The 20010-nt window shown below is 42.6% G+C and overlaps 1 protein-coding gene across 1 annotated transcript in view; it reads left to right on the top strand.

Moving 5' to 3' along the window:
- Slc4a5 (solute carrier family 4 member 5) overlaps positions 1–20010 on the top strand; it is a 107861-nt gene that overhangs the window by 44495 nt on the left and 43356 nt on the right. Inside the window, exon 5 of the mRNA XM_069989023.1 lies at positions 4901–5030. Within this exon, the coding sequence (XP_069845124.1) occupies positions 4901–5030 (130 nt within the window). The remainder of the gene's footprint in view (positions 1–4900; positions 5031–20010) is intronic.

Below are 20010 nucleotides of genomic sequence, written 5' to 3'. Positions count from 1 at the left end.
GCTGAACCAAACCCAGGGGATTAGGAATTTCTCAGAGGAGCAAAGTAATTCCCTAGTGGGGTTCCTGAAGTAACCAGTTTCCACCATCCATGGGCTCTGGGAAAACACCCATTGAGCAGTAACAGGTGGCACTTTATCTTCCACGTGGGTGAACAGGAAGAAGACCCAGAGTTTGGGTTTAAAGTTGGGAAAGGAGAGAAACCAGCCAAAAAGAAACACTATTGACATGGCTTTTTGTGAAATATAAGGCCCCGCTGCAAACATTTCCCTCCAGCAACCCACTCTCAACCCAGGGGCTGGAGCTGTACCACTGAGTGAACAGGAGCCACTATCCAGCTAGCTCACCTGTGGCCAACGCTCTTAAAGAGGCCTGAGGAATCACAAGCAAACCTTAAATCCTACTGCTGCCTTTATAAAGGAGCCTGAGGAGAGGTGCCTGGGTTCTTCTGGAGCCCTCAGGTCTGGGAGGAAGGATGCAAGAAGGAGGGGGTAGAGGGCCAGCTCTGCTAGTCCTCTCACAAGTCTCAGCTGCCCTCCACCCATGCTGCTGTGGAGAATCAGCTTTTTTGCTTGAGCTTCTACTGCAGCCCTGAGCTCTTTTGTCTCCAATATCCTGAAATCTCTGCTTTCCTTCTCCTCCTACTCCATCCTCACATCACACAGACAGACAGACAGACAGACACACGCGCGCGCGCGCACACACACACACACACACACACACATACTACTCACATGATCTTGATTCAATCATTTTTCTGTTACACATGTTTCACAATCTTTTATGCTTACTATATCTTTATTCTCTTTACATACTGGCCCTCCCTTCATCTCCCCAGTCTCTTTATTCTTTTACTCCTCCTTCTCTTCCTCCTCCTCCTCCTCTCTCCACACCTCCCCCTGGCTGCTTAACTGGAAACAAAAGTGAGTTTGTTGTATGAGGAAAGGGATCTGTGGAGGCAGCAGCCCAGATAGCAGCAGCAGAAACAGGCTGGGGCCAGAGGCAGCACTGACCGCCAGAGAATCCAGCACTCAGCTATTCCAGGGAGCAGGTAATGACCAGACAGGCTGGTTCCAGCCAACTGCTCTTGCTTTGTCTCTTCTCTCCATGATCTGTCCATGTATTTGTCTTCATTCTGGCCTTAACGGGGAAGAGCATTCCAGACTTGTTGAATGGTAGGCACAGGGCTCAAGGAAGATATATTCCAAAGAACAGGATGTGGTCAAAATGGGCAGTGGCCAGAGAGGGTTGAGGTCAAGGACTACAGGTGACCAAGGTTTCTGAGTTTCAGGGCTGCTGGGTGAGAGATACACCAGAATCTAGAAAGACAGGAGCATAAGAGATGTTTTGAGCCATATTAACCACTATAGGCTTTAGGCAATGAACCACCATGGAAAAATTTTCACTTGGACAGTAATATGATCAAGTCTACATTTTAAAAGTAGTTATGAGCCAGGCACCACTGGTTTATAGCTATAATTTTAGCTGAGGATCTGAGGAGGTTGAGATGCAGAAGAGATCTGGGTTTGAAGTCAGCTTAGACAGAAATGTCCAAGATTTCATGTCCAAATTAACCAGCAAAAAGCTGGGCTGAAGGCATGGATTAAGTGATAGAGTACTAGCTGAGCAATCAAGCTAAGCAAGCAAGAAGCCCCAAACTCCAGTACATGAAAAATAATGTAGTTATGGAGGGTAGGGGTGTGTGGCTCAGTGGTAGAGCTGGTAAAGTGCTTTACCTCGCATTTGCTAAGGTTCAATCCCTAGCATTAAAGGACAGATGAGAAGGAAGGTAGGAAGGCAGGGAGGTAGGGAAGTATGGAGGGTAGTTATTGAACTGCGATTCCATGGAGAATTGGTATAACCCTGTCAGAATCAAGCCATAATGGGTATGATTTCTCCCAATTTGAAGAAAAATTTTTTTCTCAATTGTTGATTTCCTTCTACAAGATTCCTTAAACCTTCAGTATCTTCTAGCAAATGTCAGTAATCAATAAGCCAATGAGAAGGAAATGTTAAAAATAATAATAGTTTTGGAAATAAGATCTGCTTCAATAAGGTCCCTTAATCTATATTCAGAGAAAGTAAGTGTTTTTTTTGGTAAATAAAACTATTTATAATTCATGTACTGATTTTCTGGTGCTTCCCAAAGAATACTATGACTCCCAGGAGTCATGAAAATTTCTTTTAAAGCAAACTAAGCCAGGCATGGTGGTGTGTTCTAGAAGGAAGAGGCAGGAAGGTCATGAATTCTGGGCCATCCTGAGCTACAAAGTGAGATCTTATCTTACAAAATATATATAAAGATAAACAAACAAACTGCTATCTAGGCCATTGGAATGGTTAGGGCACCCAGAAACAATGGGAGTAGTAGGCAAATGGATAAAACCAAGGGTTATGCAGGAGGATGGATTTCTTTCTTTCTTTTTTTTTTTTTTTTTGGTTGGTAATGGGGCTTGAACTCTGGGCCTGGGCGCTGTCCCTCAGCTCTTCAGCTCAAGGTGAGTGCTCTACCACTTGAGCCACAGCGTCACTTCTGGTTTTCTGGTGGTTAATTGGAGATAAGAGTCTCACAGACTTTTCCTGCCCAGGCTGGTTTTGAACCTCCGTCCTCAGATCTCAACCTCTTGAGTAGCTAGGATTACAGGCATAAGTGGCGCCTGGCTAGGAGGATAGTACACAGAAGTATTAAATGAGAAGACTCTAATGGATCTCATGCTTTAAGGCTTTTATTTTCTTGGAGAGGTTGGGTCAGAGATGGATCACAAAACTCAAGAGCCAAGGTTAGAGTAAGGACATTGAGTAGCATAGGGAAGGGTGCTGACAAGGGTGAGTAGAAGGTTTCTGTACTTGAGCCTTGCCAAAGACAGTAATCTCCCATTTTCAAAGTTGAGTGGTTTTCTGCAATGGGGTTCATTGTGCTGGGGTTGATGGTGATGGTAGTTATGCACCTGCTATATTACAGAGGTATAGAGAGGATCTGTTTGGTTCAGTCTTCATCTCTGGAATTGTGTCTGACAGTTGTAGGGGAGGAAGGATGAATAGCAAGCTTCTAATCATCTATATATGAATTTGAATTGTAGAATTGCCAATTATTTATGAGACAGTTTAGTTTAAGTGAACAGGGCGTGGAGAGAAACAAATCAGGTAATGAGAATAAAATACCTACTCTTTTAGCTTTTTCTTTTATTGGCAGAGCTGAGGACAAAACTTAGGGCCTTTACTTGATAGGCAAGTGCTTTTCCACTGAGCTAACTCCCCAACCCCCCTAAATTCTCTTAGAACATAGCAGGTGCATAGAGATTCCAACTCATTACCCTTCCCTGGTTCAGTCTCCTGTCAACTCTTCACAAGTCCTCATCAAATCTTCCCTTTCTGTTTCTTATCTCTCAGTTTACTACCTACTATTCTCAATTGTTCTCTCAGTGGGCTCCGAGGGGTCAATTTCACCCCCTTTTCACCACACATTCTAATGCCCTTCTCTTTAACTGTCTAATAAATTAGCCAGCCATTGCCCAAATAAGAATCCATTGGCCTAAGGACAGGAGCCATGGCTCCATAGTAGAGTGTTTGCCTAGCAAGTGGGAGGCCCTGAGTTCAAACCTCAGTACCTCTCTACTATGGAGGTAGAGGTGAGGGAAGAGGTGAGGTGATGGTAACCTCAGGGTGCCTGGCCTGTGCAGTGGTGCCAGGGAGGCCTTTAGCCCAAGTATTTGTAACCACTGTGACATCAGTCATCCTTCTTCCCAGCTCACCATGTTGCAGCCACACTAACCAGCACATTCCTATCTCAAGATGTCAGGACCCTTGGGCATTCTTCTAGATGTGTAGAAGTGGTTCACTCTCATCGTTCATGCCTCAGTTCAAATACCATTCCTCAGAGAGGCCTTTCTTCACCATGTTATCTCCTGTAGCTCTCCTGGACATTCTGAGTTTTTCTCAGGGCACTTCTCATGACCTGCAATGGTCATTTATGGGTTTGTTTACTTGTTTATTATTTGTCTCTAACACTAGAATGTAAACTTAGGAGAGAGAAGACACATGGATCTTCTTCATAGCTGTATTTCCAATACCTAGAACAGTGTCTGTGTGACACATGGGAGGCATTCACTCACTATTGGGAAGAAGAAAGGAAGGGAGGGAGGGAAGGAAGAAAGAGAGTAAGAGGGAGAAGCAGATTTGAGGAAAAGACTTTCAGTGATAGAATGCTGAACATTTGTTTTTTATTGTTATTGTAAAGGTGATGTACAGAGGGGTCACAGTAAATTTCTTTTTGGACAATGTCACCCCTTCCCTCACAATGTGTTAAGCATTACTTTAAGATGTCTGAGAGACAGACACTCAGAAATGGCACCCCAGGTGACTTCTAGTGGGCCTCTGGAGAGCAGGAATGGGGTGGCCTTACCATGAGGAAGGTGGGCCCCTATGGCACAGTGGTACAAATCTATGCTTTTGAAAGGTTGAGTGTCCCCTTGGGAATTGACTGGTGTGGAGCCCATCTGGGAAGAGAGCCCCTTGGGGTTTTTCATGCTAAAGTCAGGTTGGAGTGATTCCCACTTCAGCTTTCGTTTCTGTTCCTGGTTCTTGCTGCTGCCCTGACTTTGGCTATTTTCCATCCTTCTTCACTGTCAACTACAAGACCCTGGAGTCAAAATGAAGATCATATCATTTTATCTCTTTTATCTCAAAGGAGATCTCACCCGTGTCCAATCCAAAGTGATGTCAGAAGCTAGACTTAGTTCCATCAGTAAAGTTGGTGGTCCAAGTGATTATTAGTGGGCCACTGGTAGACCAGGCAGAGGAATACCTTTCATTTGTTGTCAGTACTTGCTGTATTTCTATTGGCCTTGTGGCCCCCTGCCTTCCACAGAGCACTCCATGGACCCTGAAAGCTTCCTTTTACAGGGTCTCCAGCTGCTGAGCAGCTCCAGGACATCCTGGGGGAGGAAGATGAGGCTCCCAACCCCACCCTCTTCACAGAGATGGACACTCTTCAGCATGATGGAGACCAGATGGAGTGGAAGGAGTCAGCCAGGTGAGACAAAATCCCAGGAGGGAGGTAGGAGGTAGTGGGACTTTCCCTGAAGTGTGTCCAGGGCTCAGGCTACACTGATCCTCCTGGTGGGAGTTGGCGCCTTGAACCTTGAGTTCTTCCAGGAAGCTTAGTGATCCACAAAGACCCTCCTACCTGCCTTTCTTGGTGTCTAGAACTGTGTTAGACACAAAGGAACAGGCATAAATGACCTTGTCTTTATCTTCAAAAAATAAAAATTCAGGTGAGAAGATAGAATAGTCACCCATATGATTCTAGAAGAACAATAAGAAATACACATACACATATATACACACATATATACATACATACACATACATGTAACATTTAATGTCAAATGTTTTTAATTAAATGCTGTAGAAAAAGGTTTCCTGGAAGAAAAAGACTGTGTGTCAGGCACACAAAGTCTGAGTGGAAGGGAAAATACAGATGCAAAGGTCTAGTGGGACACTGAAGAAAAGAGACTTGGCAAAGTTTGGAGATAGATAAACAGAGTGAGCTTCAGAGGTGTAGGCATGGAGGAAATCATGGGGAACAGAAGGAATAGGAGATCAAGAAAGCTTGAGGGAGAACCACACAGTGAAGTCACAGAAACTGACAAAAGACCTGGGTAAGGAGTTCTTGGCACTACCCATATCCCCAGTGCCTAGGACAGCACTGAAATAAACTTCTTCCCATAGGAAGGGAGGAAATTGTTAAGAGCAGCAGGAAGGACTCCAGGATGATGCTGAGAAAATTTGGAAGGCAGTCTGTGTTAATGTTTTACAAACTTTCTTATTGTATCTCTCCTCTCCAAGAGGAAACTATTGTTAAAAATCAATTTAACTAGTTGGGAACTGTTAGCTCATGCCTATAATCCTAGCTACTCAGGAGGCTGAGATCTGAGGATCCATAATTGAAGTTAGCCCAGGCAGGAAAGTCCATGAGACTCTTTTTTTGGGGGGGGTCCGGTCATGGGGCCTGAACTCTGGGCCTGGGCACTGTCCCTCAGCTCTTCAACTCAAGGCTAGCGCTCTACCACTTGAGCCACAGCGCCACTTTCTGGCTTTTTTCTTTTTGCTTATGTGGTGCTGAGGAATCGAACCCAGGACCTCATGCATGCAAGGCAAGCGCTCTACCACTGAGCTACCTTCCCAGCCCTCCATGAGACTCATATCCAGTTATCTACCAAAAAGCCAGAAGTGGAGGAAGTGGAGCTGTGGCTCAAGTAGTAGAATACTGACTTTGAGCAAAAAAGCTCAGGGTCAGTGCCCAGGCCCTGAGTTTAAATGCTAGTACCAGCACGTGTGCATGCGCGCGCACACACACACACACACACACACACACACACACACACACACACACACACACGAGAAAAGAAAATTAGCATATTTTTAATGAGAAAAATTAAATGGAAAGGAATGAGTTTGTCAAATAGAATTGAGCTTTGGACTACTGCAAAACCTTAGTAGTTGGTGCCAGCTAACATTTTGCTCCTCTAAGAACTAGTTTCTGTTCCCTGGGAGGCAATAATGACCTTGTTGAAAATGCATGGGACTAACTCCCAGGTATGCCCAGGACTGGTTCTGCTTGAGGGCCACTCTGATACCTAGAGTCTGATAGCTCCCTCCAGGTATGTCTTGGGTTCTTTCCTCACCCATCTCCCTTCCTGGCCTCAACAATGAGCCTCTGGAGCCTTTTCCCTTCAACTTGTTTATTGAACTCTGACATGATTTATAGTCTCATTTCATTCAAGCGTCTCAGCCATTTCTCTACTTGACTTCAACTTTCAGGAACTGTTGGACTTCTAAGGTAGGATGTAGGTCTGGAGGCAATTCCATTGGAGTTGGAGATAAATGAGGACTACTGAAAAGCCTAAGACATCTACTCGGGGTTTATAGGAGGACGGACTTTTCAAATGACCAGTTTCTAATCCCAGCTATTATGGCTTAACACCTTCCAGGGGATGGGGCCTGAAGCCACTCTCTGCTCTGGGTAAGAGTCTATTCTGCCTGAGGTGGGTGAATAGAAGGGAGGAAAGCTAAAAAAGGTCTTCTCAGAGTCCTATGACAGACATGGCCACCACAAGAATACCACAGACCAAACACACCCTATTTCTGTTCTCTCTATGAGATTCCACAGAGCCCTCTAAACTAGAGACCAGCAATTGAAATGTGAACTGTAGGGTGTCTGTAGGAAGAAATGCCTAGTAAATTACAGTTATCACCTTCAAGTACATAGGTTTTCCTATAAGGCAGGCTCTCTGAAGACAGTATGTGAGAAGACTCTGAAAGGGCCTCAGGGTAACTGGCTCAAATCCACATACAAGGATAGTAGGGACCAGAACTCCAAATGGCTGAACTCAATTTTAATTTCAATCAGATCCTAGAGGGGAGTAGCTGAGGGCCAATTAGGGGGCAGGAAACAGTGGAGAAGAGGGAAAGAATCTATGAGGGTCTTCACATCTCTACTCCCTTTTCTATATTCTACTCTACCTTCCTGTAATCTTCTGTCCAACTAATTCTGTCTGGTTTTCAAGAGAGATGCTGGAAGAGGAATCATTGGCCTAAAAGTCCACCCTCATCTGGACGTGTATGGCTTGCCCAAGCCATACATGTAGATAAACAGCAAGAATAGAGATGACTAGCCAGACCTATTTGGGCCTATCACCCTGTCAAAAGAATGTGAAGAACTGAGAACATGTCAGTTCAAGCCTGTGTGGGAGGTGGAGATCAGAGTATTGCAGTTTGAGGCCAGCTCAGAGGTGGGAGCAGGGCTGGGGGAAATGTATAAGACAAGATTCCATCTCAATTAATGCCTGCATGTGGTGGTGAGAGCCTGTTATCCTAGCTATTTAGGGAAAGCTCAGTGGGTAGGCTGGATGCAGTTATTTGTGCTTGTTATCCTCAGAGACACAGGGAACACAAGCAGGATTGCAGCCCAGGCCAGCCTCAGAATAAAGCAAAGGCAAAAAGGACTGGAGATGTGGGGCAAGTGGTAGAGCCCAGCAAGTACAGTCCCCAGTACCAACACCCCAAAGAAAAACAAAATAATAATGTGAATCCTGTCCTCAGTTAATAGACTAGTAAACTGTAGACCCACCCCAGAGAAGCCAGAGGCATCAGAATCTAAGAATCAGTAAATTCTCCTTGGGGTAACAGAAGAGAATAATGGGGAGTGGGAGACAACCTCTCACACACACATTCAAGCCCTGGGAAGTTAAGAACTCATAACACCCACATCAAAGAGAATACTTTTAATAAGAGGGGGAGCCCTTTAATAAAAAAATATTTAATTTGTTGTGGCAAGTGTTTGCTTTATTGAGTTAGGAGATTAAGCAAGTGAAAATCTCAAATCCTCAAGGAATTTTCCCTGGCAGAGTAGGGGTGAGAAGGAGTAACAGTTTGGGGGATGTTTCATTTTAGGCCCTTGGAGAAGTCAGTCCTGCTGATTTAAGTGGCTTTTTGAGTTCTGCTGAGCCTTGCCCCATGCACATAACAAGGACTCTATGTGCAGGGTCATTTCTAATGTGATCAATGCTGGTAGGTCAGCTGTTAATAAGATAGATTTTCACTAACACTGTCTCTTTAGCATTCCCACGAGAGAAAAGCAGCCAACTGTTTGCTGACAATGACCTTGCCTAAAGAGAGGGCTGGGTCAGGTAGATGTACAGGGTGCAACCCCCCTCACTGAGAGCAAACAACTTGCCCAGATTCCTGGCCTTTCTCAGGTTTGCCTGACTGTACAGAAGAATGATCCAGGTTGGAACCCACCCAAGTGTGGAGGGCTCTTTGTGGTTACTCAGGAATAAACAGAGCTTAGCGCCTTCCAAAAGCTCTGAAAGCAAATTCCAAATCCAAGCTTCTCTGGCCTCAACTCAGAGCAGCCCAAGAGCATGAACTTGCCAGAAGGTTCTTATGAGACACATATGAGAACATTCCTGTGATGTCAAGGTGAGGGCAGAAAGAGGAGCATGAGAAGTGGATCATCCAGTTGGGTCAAACCAGACCAAAAGCTCTGAATGGCTCTCCATATGTAGGCAGGAACACTTTTTCACTCCATAGATAATGGAAGAGAAAGGTTTGACTTTCTCAACCTTGAACTTGATCCCATTTAAAATCTCATATAATGCCCTCTTGGAGTCATTTTCCTGCTTGGCATGGGGAAGAATGCATCCCCACACCTCTGATCTCAACACCTATCTAGAGTCAACCTTAGGTGAGGGCAGAACTGCCATAAAGCAAAGTGGGAAGCTAAGAGCTTTCAGTGCAAAAGTCAACAAACTTAATTCATTCAGTTAACATTTACTAAGTTTTTACAATCTACAAGCAAGGTTTTTTTTGTTTTTTGTTTTTGTTGTTTTTTTACTATCTACAAGCCCTGAGCCAGGTACTAGAGATTAAAAATGGACCATGGCAGATGTCATCCTTGCTCAATTTGGCTCTTGGTTCAATGGAACATATGAACAAAGAAGTTGGCACTTCAGTGCTGTGACGGAACAGCACAGGGGTATCTACCCCTGATAGGGAAGTGTCAAGTGTCTAGGCTTCCAAGAGGAAGATCTAAAGGGTGAGTCAAAGTTAGCTCAGAGTTAGCAGACAGGGCAAAGAAGATAAACAATCACATTGAGGAACAAGCAGGCTTGTGGCCAGACTGCTGTGTAAGAGCTGATCATGCAGATCCTATGCAGGCCATGCTGTACAGATTAAATTCAATGCTAGAATTGTCAAAGGACCACTAAAGGAGTTTAGGGTAGAAAGATAGTAGAGTTATGCATGTGTATGAGAGAGATTATCTGGTTTTAATGTGGAGAAAGGATGAAAAGAAGAAATGACCAATTAGGCCAGTGTAGGGGTTGACAAATCACTAAACAAGATTTTAGCAGTAGAGAAAGAAGGAATGGATATGAGGTGCTCTTTCAGATGTAGCATCAACAAGACTTGATGACAGATGGCATCTGCAGGTGGGTAACCAGGGAGATACTCAGATTTCTTTCACCTTAGCAAGTAGGTACCTCATAGTAGTAGTTTTAGAAACACAAACGAGTGCCAAGTTTTGATGTGTTTGGTAATTTTGTTTTATTTTGGCTGGCTTATAATGAATCCCATTTCTTGGAGGTTATGTTTGAGGAAACCCTCAGTGATGTCTAGCAGGTTATCACATTGCCATCAAGGTATGCAGTTAAATAGACACAGAGCTCTGTGAGGTATGTAAATGGAAATCAAACCACAGAAAAAGGTAGAGTTGCCCTGAGGCCTGTGAAATGAGAGGAAAGCTCAGGACAGACCTCAAAACTTTCAGGGATGGACAGAGGAAGAGAAATCCACAAAGGAAATTTAGGAGATGCCTGAGAATTAGGGGTTGGGGACAAGAAGAGAACTCCATCCTAGAAACCAGGGAAGATGCAGGGAATAGCCTATGAATGGGCTGAAGAACTGAAGAACACTCATAGGATGGAGCACCAAAAGCAAATTGAGGCACAGGGTGGTTCTGACAGAAGATAGAGGCAGTGGGTTGCGAAGAGAGTCAAAAGGAGAAAGTGGCTTATTTGGACAATTCTGCCAAGATACTTCTTTGGGAAGAACAGGAGCTAAAGAAGTCTCTTATAGAGAATTTGGGCCCTTGGTGGGTCTTTGCCTGTTGTTTATAAGAATTAGAGAGATGAGCATATTGAATGCTGATAGGTGTGGTTTAAGGGGGCACAAAGGATGTGTGAGAGGCTGCTGGATAAAGCCAGGCCCTGCTTGTAGATGGAGGAGCTCCCCATAGACTGCGGAAAACTCCAGGCTGATCCCTTGTTTAAGGAGAGAAAAAGGCAGATGAGCAGATAAAAAGAGCTGAGGATTGATGGAGTCCTGAGCCAGGATAGCAGGCCCAGGCCCCATGATCAGGACTGCCACATTTCATTGCAGTGAAGTTGTGCATAGAGATTTATGGTCTGATGGACTTTTTAAGTTGTCTGATCTTCATCTTTTGCCCATCTTCTGGTCTGAATAATCATTTGTTTGCTATTATTAAGCTTCTTTTGCCATTGTCAGGAGGGGAGGCCCATCATCAGACCACTTTTATACCAAGAATTACACTTAATTGCCTATTTATATTTTTATCTCTATATCCAAGGTATATACATATCTATACACCTATCTATATTTTATCTATCCAGTGTTAGAAAAAATTAACACAAAAGTAGAGAGAAGAGTATAATATACCTATCACTCAGCGTCATTATTGTCTAATATTTATCTAGCACTAGATAAATATTATCTAGTGGGGGGTTATTTTTAGGGATTTTTGTCTGGTTTGCTTTTGCTGGTATATTTAAAAAATAACAGATGTCATGAATTTTCAGTATACATCTCTGAAATTAGATTTCAGTTGTGAATACAACCACAATGCCATATGTCTCTTTACAAAATTGAAAACAATTCCTTAATATGATTGGATATCATGGCTAGATTCAAGTTCACTTACTGTCTCAAAAACCTTTTGCTTTTAGTTTGCAATAAAAACATTATAAAAAGTTTTAGGGGGCTGGGAAGGTGGCTTAGTGGTAGAGCGCTTGCCTTGCATGCCTGAGGCCCTGGGTTCGATTCCTCAGCACCACATAAGCAAAAAGAAAAAAAGCCGGAAGTGGCACTGTGGCTCAGGTGGTAGAGCGCTAGCCTTGAGCTGAAGAGCTGGGGGACAGCGCTCAGGCCCAGAGTTCAGGCCCCACGACCGGACCCCCCCCAAAAAAGTTTTAGTTTGATTTGAGTGGCTATGAATTCCATCTTGTTACAGCCAGAGCTGTCAGAGATATTAGAGAAGCCACAGGAACAGTCCCTAACCCAAACCTCAACTATTTTGGCAATAGTAGTTTATGCTGAAGTCAAGGACCCACATTTGTTATGTCTACCTCCAGCTCCCACAATCTGAGCTCAGCTGAGCTTTCAAGAACTATATCTGTTATCTACAGAGGAAAGAAATGCTACTCATTATCAGGACTTGTCTACAGATAAAGAATTGTGTGTATGTGTGTATGTAAAAACATGCATATGTATGTATGTATGGATATAATGTATGTATAAAGTAACTTCTATGGATAGAGATCAAAGTATAGATGCTTAAGTGGTGGTCTTGGCATGAAAGTGGTCTGTCTGATGATGTCCCCCTGTCCTTGAGTGGGTAACAGAAGCTTATTCAAGCTAACTTAAACTAGGTAACATCATGGTACCAGGGGAAGTCTGGTTACCCAAGGACTCGGCCTAGAAAGCCAGCCTGCCCCTCTTTCTCTGCTTTTGTTGTCTGCTTCTCTGTTTCTTCTTTACCCTTCTTCTTTACCCTCTATTTGTTTCTGCCCTTGCCTAGTCCTCTACACCAAAGATCATTGACTCTACTCCAAGGATCATCCCAAATTCTTCCCTCCCTCCCTCCCTTTCTTCCTTCCTTCCTTCCTTCCCCTTTTTCTCTCTCCTTCCCCCTCCCTCTTTCTCTCCGTCCTTCCTTTCTGTCTTTCCCTCCCTCCTTCTATACCCTCCCTCTCCTCCTCCTCCCTCTTCTTTTTTTTTTGGGGGGGGGGTCCGGTCGTGGGGCCTGAACTCTGGGCCTGGGCGCTGTCCCTCAGCTCTTCAGCTCAAGGCTAGCGCTCTACCACTTGAGCCACAGCGCCACTTCCGGCTTTTTTCTTTTTTCTTGTGGTGCTGAGGAATCGAACCCAGGGCCTCATGCATGCAAGGCAAGCACTCTACCACTGAGCCACCTTCCCAGCCCTCCTCCTCCTCCTCCCTCTTCTTATTCCTCTTCCCTTTCTTCTTTTTCTCGTCCAGGCTGGCCTAGAATTCCTAATCCTCCTGCTTTAGCCATCTGAGTGCTAGGATTACCTCAATACTGGTCTCTCAATGCAAAATCCTTCAGAGAGCCTCTGATCTTCCCAACTTGTCCCATCACTGTGACCCAGATCAAAGTCAGGGAAGGTACAGGGAGGGAAAGCATATCTCCACGGACAGCAGGAAGAGAGGGCACCTCATGGATCTTTAACTCATAGTAGTGGTAGAGACGTGCACTTACTGTAATCAGTCCTTTGGTCTCAGTCATGCCTCTACTACCAGAAAGGACTTTCAGAATGCTCTAAGGTACACATAACTGTACGGGTGGCTGAGCAGTGCCAACTCATCTCTTTTTTTGGAGAAGAGGGCACCTATGGAGCTGATGTCACCATGGAACTCATCAACCCCTAAAGCTATGTCATTTTAAACTTGTAGGTCTAACAGAACTTGGAAAAGGCTGATTTTGTCCAACTTTCTTCTTTCCTTCTAAAAACTTTTGAAGGGCTATTGTAGTAGGTCCTGTGTAATAATGTCAGATTCCTCTTTGGGGCCCCTCTCCAGTGAAGAGGTTTACTACTTTCTTTCATGGCTTTCCTTTCTCTTTCAAATAAGCTCACTGTTTATATTTTTTAAAGAATGAGGTGTAAATCTATTCTCAAAATGATCTAATTCTGGCAGATTTCTCTGTTAAAGGCCAGACAGAAAATATTTTAGACTTTTTACACATGAATTATATCCCCCCCATCATCTTCTCTCCTTTCCTCTCCTCTTTATTCTTCTTTTTCTTTAAATATGTAATAACTGGGCATATGGGTTCATGCCAGTAATCCTAGCCCCCCTAGAGGAGGCTGAGGTAGGAGAATTGTGAGTTCTATATCAACCTGGGCTACATAGCAAGACCCTATAAATACAAACATACATGCACATATAAATAACCAAAATATTTTTGGCTAGATGGTTATCAAAAATAGACCAGTGGGGCTGGGAATGTGGCTTAGTGGTAGAATGCTTGCCTAGCATGTATGAAGCCCTGGGTTCGATTCCTCAGTACCACATAAACAGAAAAATCTGGAAGTGGCACTGTAGCTCAAGTGATAGGGTGCTAGCCTTGAGCAAAAGAAGCTCAGGGACAGTGCCCAGGCCCTGAGTTCAAAAGCCCCAGGACTGACACAAAAACAAAAAAAAATAGACCAGTGATGCTTGTACCTCAAGGGGCATTATTTCTTAACCCTTGATTCAGCGTAAGAGGTAAGGATGTGCTCATATATACAGAAAACTAAACCTAGGGCAAAGACTGTTTTCAAAGTGTAAGGACACAGGCTCTAGAGCCAAAGGACTTGCTGTCAAGCTCTGTCTATCATAAGTTGTGTGGCCTTATGCAGGTTACTTGTTCTTAAGAATCTCAGTCTCTTCATCATTGCAATGGAAATAGTAAAAGACTTTCCTCATGTGATCAATTGGATTATTTGTAAATGCTATGTGATAATGGGAGTGAGAGTGTTCTTTCCAGGCTGGACCCCTGGAGAGGAAGTGTGTTGAAATGTATCCTAAGTAGCAAAGATGGGAGAGAGGGCCTGAAGGTGGAAATGCTGGCCTCTTCTGAAAGAAGTTGCCAGTGGACCCTGAGGAGACTGACAGTACCATTGGGTAACTACAAATACCTTTTGGACACACAGAGAAGTGGCTCTCAGAGTAGTTTAGTTGCAGAAGTCTTTGCCTGAATGAGAAAGCCTATTCAGAATTTTCCAATAGCTTTGTCTGATGACATCCACTTAGCCTGGGATATCCTCACTCTCTGAGCAAAGACATGATGTGCAGCATGATGGAACTTTCATCACCGCTTTCTAGAATGTAACTCCTCTGCCCATCCTACTAGCTGCATATTAAAAGCCACTCACTTCTCTGGTGGCTCTCCAGGAATGCCGAAGTAGAGGCCCAGCAGAGGCCCTTAGCCAAGGTTCCTAGGTCAGGGAAAGGAAAGACTTTGATTCATGGGGAGTTGTTCAGTCATGGAAGAAAGTGGATTGTTTCTGGAACAGTTATAAGGTAGCAGTCCCATCTCTCTGGTTCCAATCTCAGGCATGTTTCATCTTTAGAGATGGGGATTCAAGACCCTTATGGGGAGTTTATTAAGCACCTGAATCAATTATCTAACATGCTGTGTTTCATTCTGATTTTATCCTTGGCAACATCTTTTTTTTTCTTTTTCTTTTTGCCAATGTTCGGGCTTGAACTCAGGGCCTAGGCACTGTCCCTGAGCCTTTCTGTGCTCAAGGCTAGCACTCTATCACTCGAGCCACAGTGCCACTTCCAGCTTTTTCTGTTTATGTGGCACTGAGGAATTGAGCCCAGGGCTTCATGCATGCTAGGCAAGCATTCTACCACTAAGCCACATTCCCAGCCCCATCCTTCTTTTTTTTTTTTTTTTTTTAAATTTCAGTACTGGTACTAGAACTTGAACTTAGGGCCTTTGCAATCTCACTTGGCTTTTTTGCTCACAACAGACACACTGCCACTTGATCTATACCTCCAGGTGTAGTATTTTGCTGGTTAATTCAAGAGAAGAGTCTTCAGATTTGTCTGCCTAGTCTTTGAAATGCAACCCTCAGATCTCAGCCTCCTGAGCAGCTAGGGATTGTAGGCATGAGCCAGTGGCATTCAACAATATACTCAGAAATGTTCTGATGATAACTTGACTTTATCTATATATCTGCCTATAAGGAGAGAATGCATGGGCTACAGAATAAAAGTAATTAGCTCCTATAATTATTATAAATCATTGTAATTAAATAAATTGGCCTTTAGGTTTATATATCAGCCGTTATGGACTGATTGCCATTAGTCATAATCTTTGGGACAATAAAAAGACAAATTTCTGAGTCTTTGCTAGAGCGAATACTCCAGTAGTCCTGTGAGGTCTTTTCATTTTTTGTCAGCTTCTTTTGCTACCTCCTAAACTTTTCCATGTGTGTGTTGACACTTAACCTCTTTCAAATTCTCTGCCAGGTTTGGTTTGTGAACACACAGAGCACTTGTAAAAATAGTATTTCATTCTTTCACATATGTATTTTCATGTCTGTGCTTTTATATAGTGGGAATTTTCCATGTAAATTATAAGAATAGGACAGAATTTGCTTAGGTGTCCCAATTTTGAAGACATTTTCTTTCATAAATTGTTTCTTGGTGTTCAAAAAAAAAAAACAAAATGCTTAGTGGTTCCTCTGAGATCTCTAAGAAAAACTTCAATTAGCTTTTGAAGAGAATGAACAGTGGTTTTCAGTTTCTGCTGGGAAATTCAGGGTCCTGATATGACTTCTGTATGAAGTTAAATAGTGTTGTTTGTTAATGGAGAAAAATTCACATTCATGTTACTTTTGAGAAATAAACTTCTCAAAGTCTCAAAATTAATAATCAACAGACCTGAGGCAAAAGCAAAATTATGTCTTTGTAACCATACATGGAAGCTAGGTGTTTTGGTGATGGGAAATGGGATGGAGCAAGAAGATTTCAGAATGAAGTCAGAGGTGCCACTTAGAGTAAGCATAGTATAACTCTGGACTTGATACATTTTAGATGAGTAAACTTAATTTCATGTAAGAAACAAGTTTACATAAATATAATTCCTAAATATTTGGAGGCAACATAGTCTTTTTAAGAAATTATAATAACTCAGTTTTACAAAGAAAGTTTCATTGTGACACTTCCATACCTGTACGAATGCATCATAACCAACCTGGCCTCCATCACTCTCACTACCTCATCCTTTCTTCTTAAACAGTTTCAGTAGGTTTCATTGTTCTATATTTGTACATGAAAACAAACTATTTTGATCCTATTCATTCTCATTCACTCCCTTATTGGCCCAACACCCCTGGCAGGTACCCACCTCACCTAGCCATAGATGCAGCATAGTATTAATGTTAAAGTTTTCATTCTACAGGAGATGATAGTCTTTTAAAATTGGGAGAATAGGGGTGTGGAAAAGTAAAAACATATCCTAATTACTAAATCATCCTAATATATACTATTAATAAATATATCCTATTAATAAGTATATATTGTTATTAATACATCCAAATTAGTAAACTTTATCCTAATCAATAAATTATTAGTAAACAATGACTAATTAATAAATTATCACTACTACATCAATATTATAAACTTATCAATACATTATATTATATATTGTTTAACACATTGGTTTCATTAATAGTTATTAACTAATATATTAATGTTGATGAACTATTATCCTAATTGAGATTAGTATATCAAAAGGTGAGCATTATTTGCAAACAAACCAGGACACGATTTAATGACAATAATATGCATCATAAGTACAGAAAGTAAAGGACATCCCCTTCAACCACACTGTTTACAGTTTTCAGGTTTTGCCCTCATCTAATCCCACTTAACAGACAAATCTTATTTTTTTCTTCTTAAAGATCTGTGTTTTCCTTTTCTTTGTTTTTGGTTTTTGGGTCCGGTTGTGGGGCCTGAACTCTGGGCATGGGTGCTGTCCCTCAGCTCTTCAGGCTCAAGGCTAGCGCTCTACCACTTGAGTCACAGCGCCACTTCCGGCTTTTTTCTTTTTGCTTATGTGGTGCTGAGGAATCGAACCCAGGGCCTCAGGCATGCAAGGCAAGTGCTCTACCACTGAGCCACCTTCCCAACACCTGTGTTTTCCTTTTAAGAAATACTGCTGTCTGCTTTTTAGGCCTCCTGAGGTTCTGATGTAATTAGTGTGGGAATGTGGAATTTCCCAAAGCACTCAGATTTTAATGTAACCATTAAATGAGACTTCTGATATTTAATCTAGCCAGGGGAGAAGCAGGATAAGTTAACATCACCAACTCTTCTTTTGAAGAAATATCTACAATTCAGGTCTTGCGGCTTTTAGCCTTTCCCAAATTCTTCTTCAAGGACATTGTATTCATGTCCCATGGTTTGAGTGTTGAAAACCCTGTTCCTTGACTGTATCTGTGATGTGTTCTCCAGTTTTGGTTATTACTGGAACTGCTACAATGTCTAATCTGATTTGTGACCAAGTTACTAGGCACAGAACAGGTCTCAGTTCTAGACTTCCCTCTGCGTGACAGAAAACTGCTTTCTGTGGCATGTGACTTTTCCAGGTTCTGTTCAACAACATTCTATCCCAGAAAGGGCTGCCTAATGCTTGCCTCTGTGTGTGCCAGGGGTGTTTCGCCACTGCCAGACCTGGGCCAAATCCCTCAAAAGGCTTTTTCCAGCCCAGGGGTTTTGTTTCCACTTGACCTGCTTCTCCAACTCTAATTCCCCACTTTTTGAAGCCACCTATAGAATAAAGGTCACTTTATAATGTATCCTGTGGTATTACATTAATCTTTTTATCAGGCACCCATCAGCTCTTAAAACTAGTTTTGACTAGAAGCTTTTATTTTGGCCAGTCCTGGGGCTTGAACTCAGGGCCTGGGCACTGTCCCTGAGCTTCTTTTGCTCAATGCTAGCACTCTACCACTTGAGCCACAGTGCCACTTCCAGGCTTTTTCTGTTTATGTGGTCCTAAGGAATCAAACCCAGGGCTTCATGCATGCTAGGCAAGCACTCTACCACTAAGCCACATTCCCATCCTCTGACCAGAGACTTTTTAATGAACTCAATTCTTTATTGAAGTTAGAACATGTTTAAGTATTTTTTGTTTTGTTTCATGCCAGTCCTAGTGCTTGAACTCAGGGCCTGAGCTTTTGTGCCCAAAGCTAGCATTCTATGACATTTAAGCTACAGCTATACTTCCAGCCTTTTGGTGGTTAATTGGAGATAAGAGTATCATGGATTTTCTTGCCTGGGCTGCTTTTGAACTGCAGTCCTCAGATCTCAGCCTCTTGAGTAGCTAAGATTATAGGCATAAAATCCCAGCTGTTTGTTTTCAAATTCACACAAAAGTAATATTAATAAAATGAACCCTCATATGTCTATCACCCAGCTTCAATCATTACTAATTCCTAGCCAATTTTGTTCCTCTGCCCCTATTCATTGTTCTGGATATACACCCTAGCTCATGTTGACACAAATCCCAGCTTCTAAATCATTCTATCTGTAAATGTTTCTGTATCTGTTTTTTTTTTTTTTTTTTTTTTTTTTTGGTCAGTCATGGGGCTTGAATTATGGGCTTGGGCACTGTCCCTCAGCTCTTCAGCTCAAGGCTAGTGCTCTACCACTTGAGCCACAGCGCCACTTATGGTTTTCTGAGTGAGTTATTGGAGATAAGAGTCTCACTGCCTTTCCTGCCTGAGCTGGCTTTGAACCACAATCCTCAGATCTCAGCCTCCTAAGTAGCTAGGATTACAGGTGTGAGCCACCACCCCCGGCTTTGTATCTGTTTTTAAAAGATAAGGTCTCTTTCTTTTCAATAGAACTAAAAGAATCATAGCAGATCTGAAAAGAAATATCAGAAATTCCTTAATCTCATAAAATTATGCAGGAAGTATTCATTTTCTCTAGATCACCTCATTTATTATTTTAAAAGTACAATTGGTCCACGCACTGCATCAGAAAACACGTCTGAAGTCATTTTAAGGTTATAACCTCCCTTCCTTTATTTTCTCCCTTACAGTTAATATAGAAGAAAATGGCATCCTTTGTCCTATCTGTTTTTGACACTGTGAATTTCATTCATCCCTGTGGTAGTGGTGTTTGGCATGTTGCTCTTCCCTCTATAGTTCCCGTGAACTCGTTGTTAGGCCCAGGCTTATCTCGTTCCTGTCTGACTTTCTACAAGACTATTTCATAGCTGGTGGTATACACATCCACCAGAGGGCAGCTCATGCCCCACTGATCTCTGCACCTATGTGGTTGATGATACTGGACTATGAATGTATCATTGTATAGACCATTCTGAGTATTTTGAAGTATACTAAACCACATAGGTTCCAAGCTCTTTTTATTCTAGTCATTTTTTTTCAAAGCCAAACTTCACTCAGAGTGATCAGTAAGTCCTCACTTTCAAACAGGAGATAGCAAGCATGTAATGAGGGCTGACCTGGACAAGGGATGCTAGAGAGTAAACATTAAGGAGTCCAATGTCTGGTATAGTTGTTGTATACTAAAGTAATTAGAAAGTAAATTGACTATAATTAATTTTTATTTTAGGCTCTAAGCCTAAGTCAGAAACTGCCTAGAACAAGTTGTAATACTTCAGAGAA

This window comes from Dipodomys merriami, unplaced genomic scaffold, assembly GCF_024711535.1.
Source record: "Dipodomys merriami isolate MVZ:Mamm:240054 unplaced genomic scaffold, mDipMer1.0.p SCAF_37, whole genome shotgun sequence".
NCBI classification, from domain to species: Eukaryota; Metazoa; Chordata; class Mammalia; order Rodentia; family Heteromyidae; genus Dipodomys; species Dipodomys merriami.
This window is presented reverse-complemented; position numbering and strand designations above follow the sequence as displayed.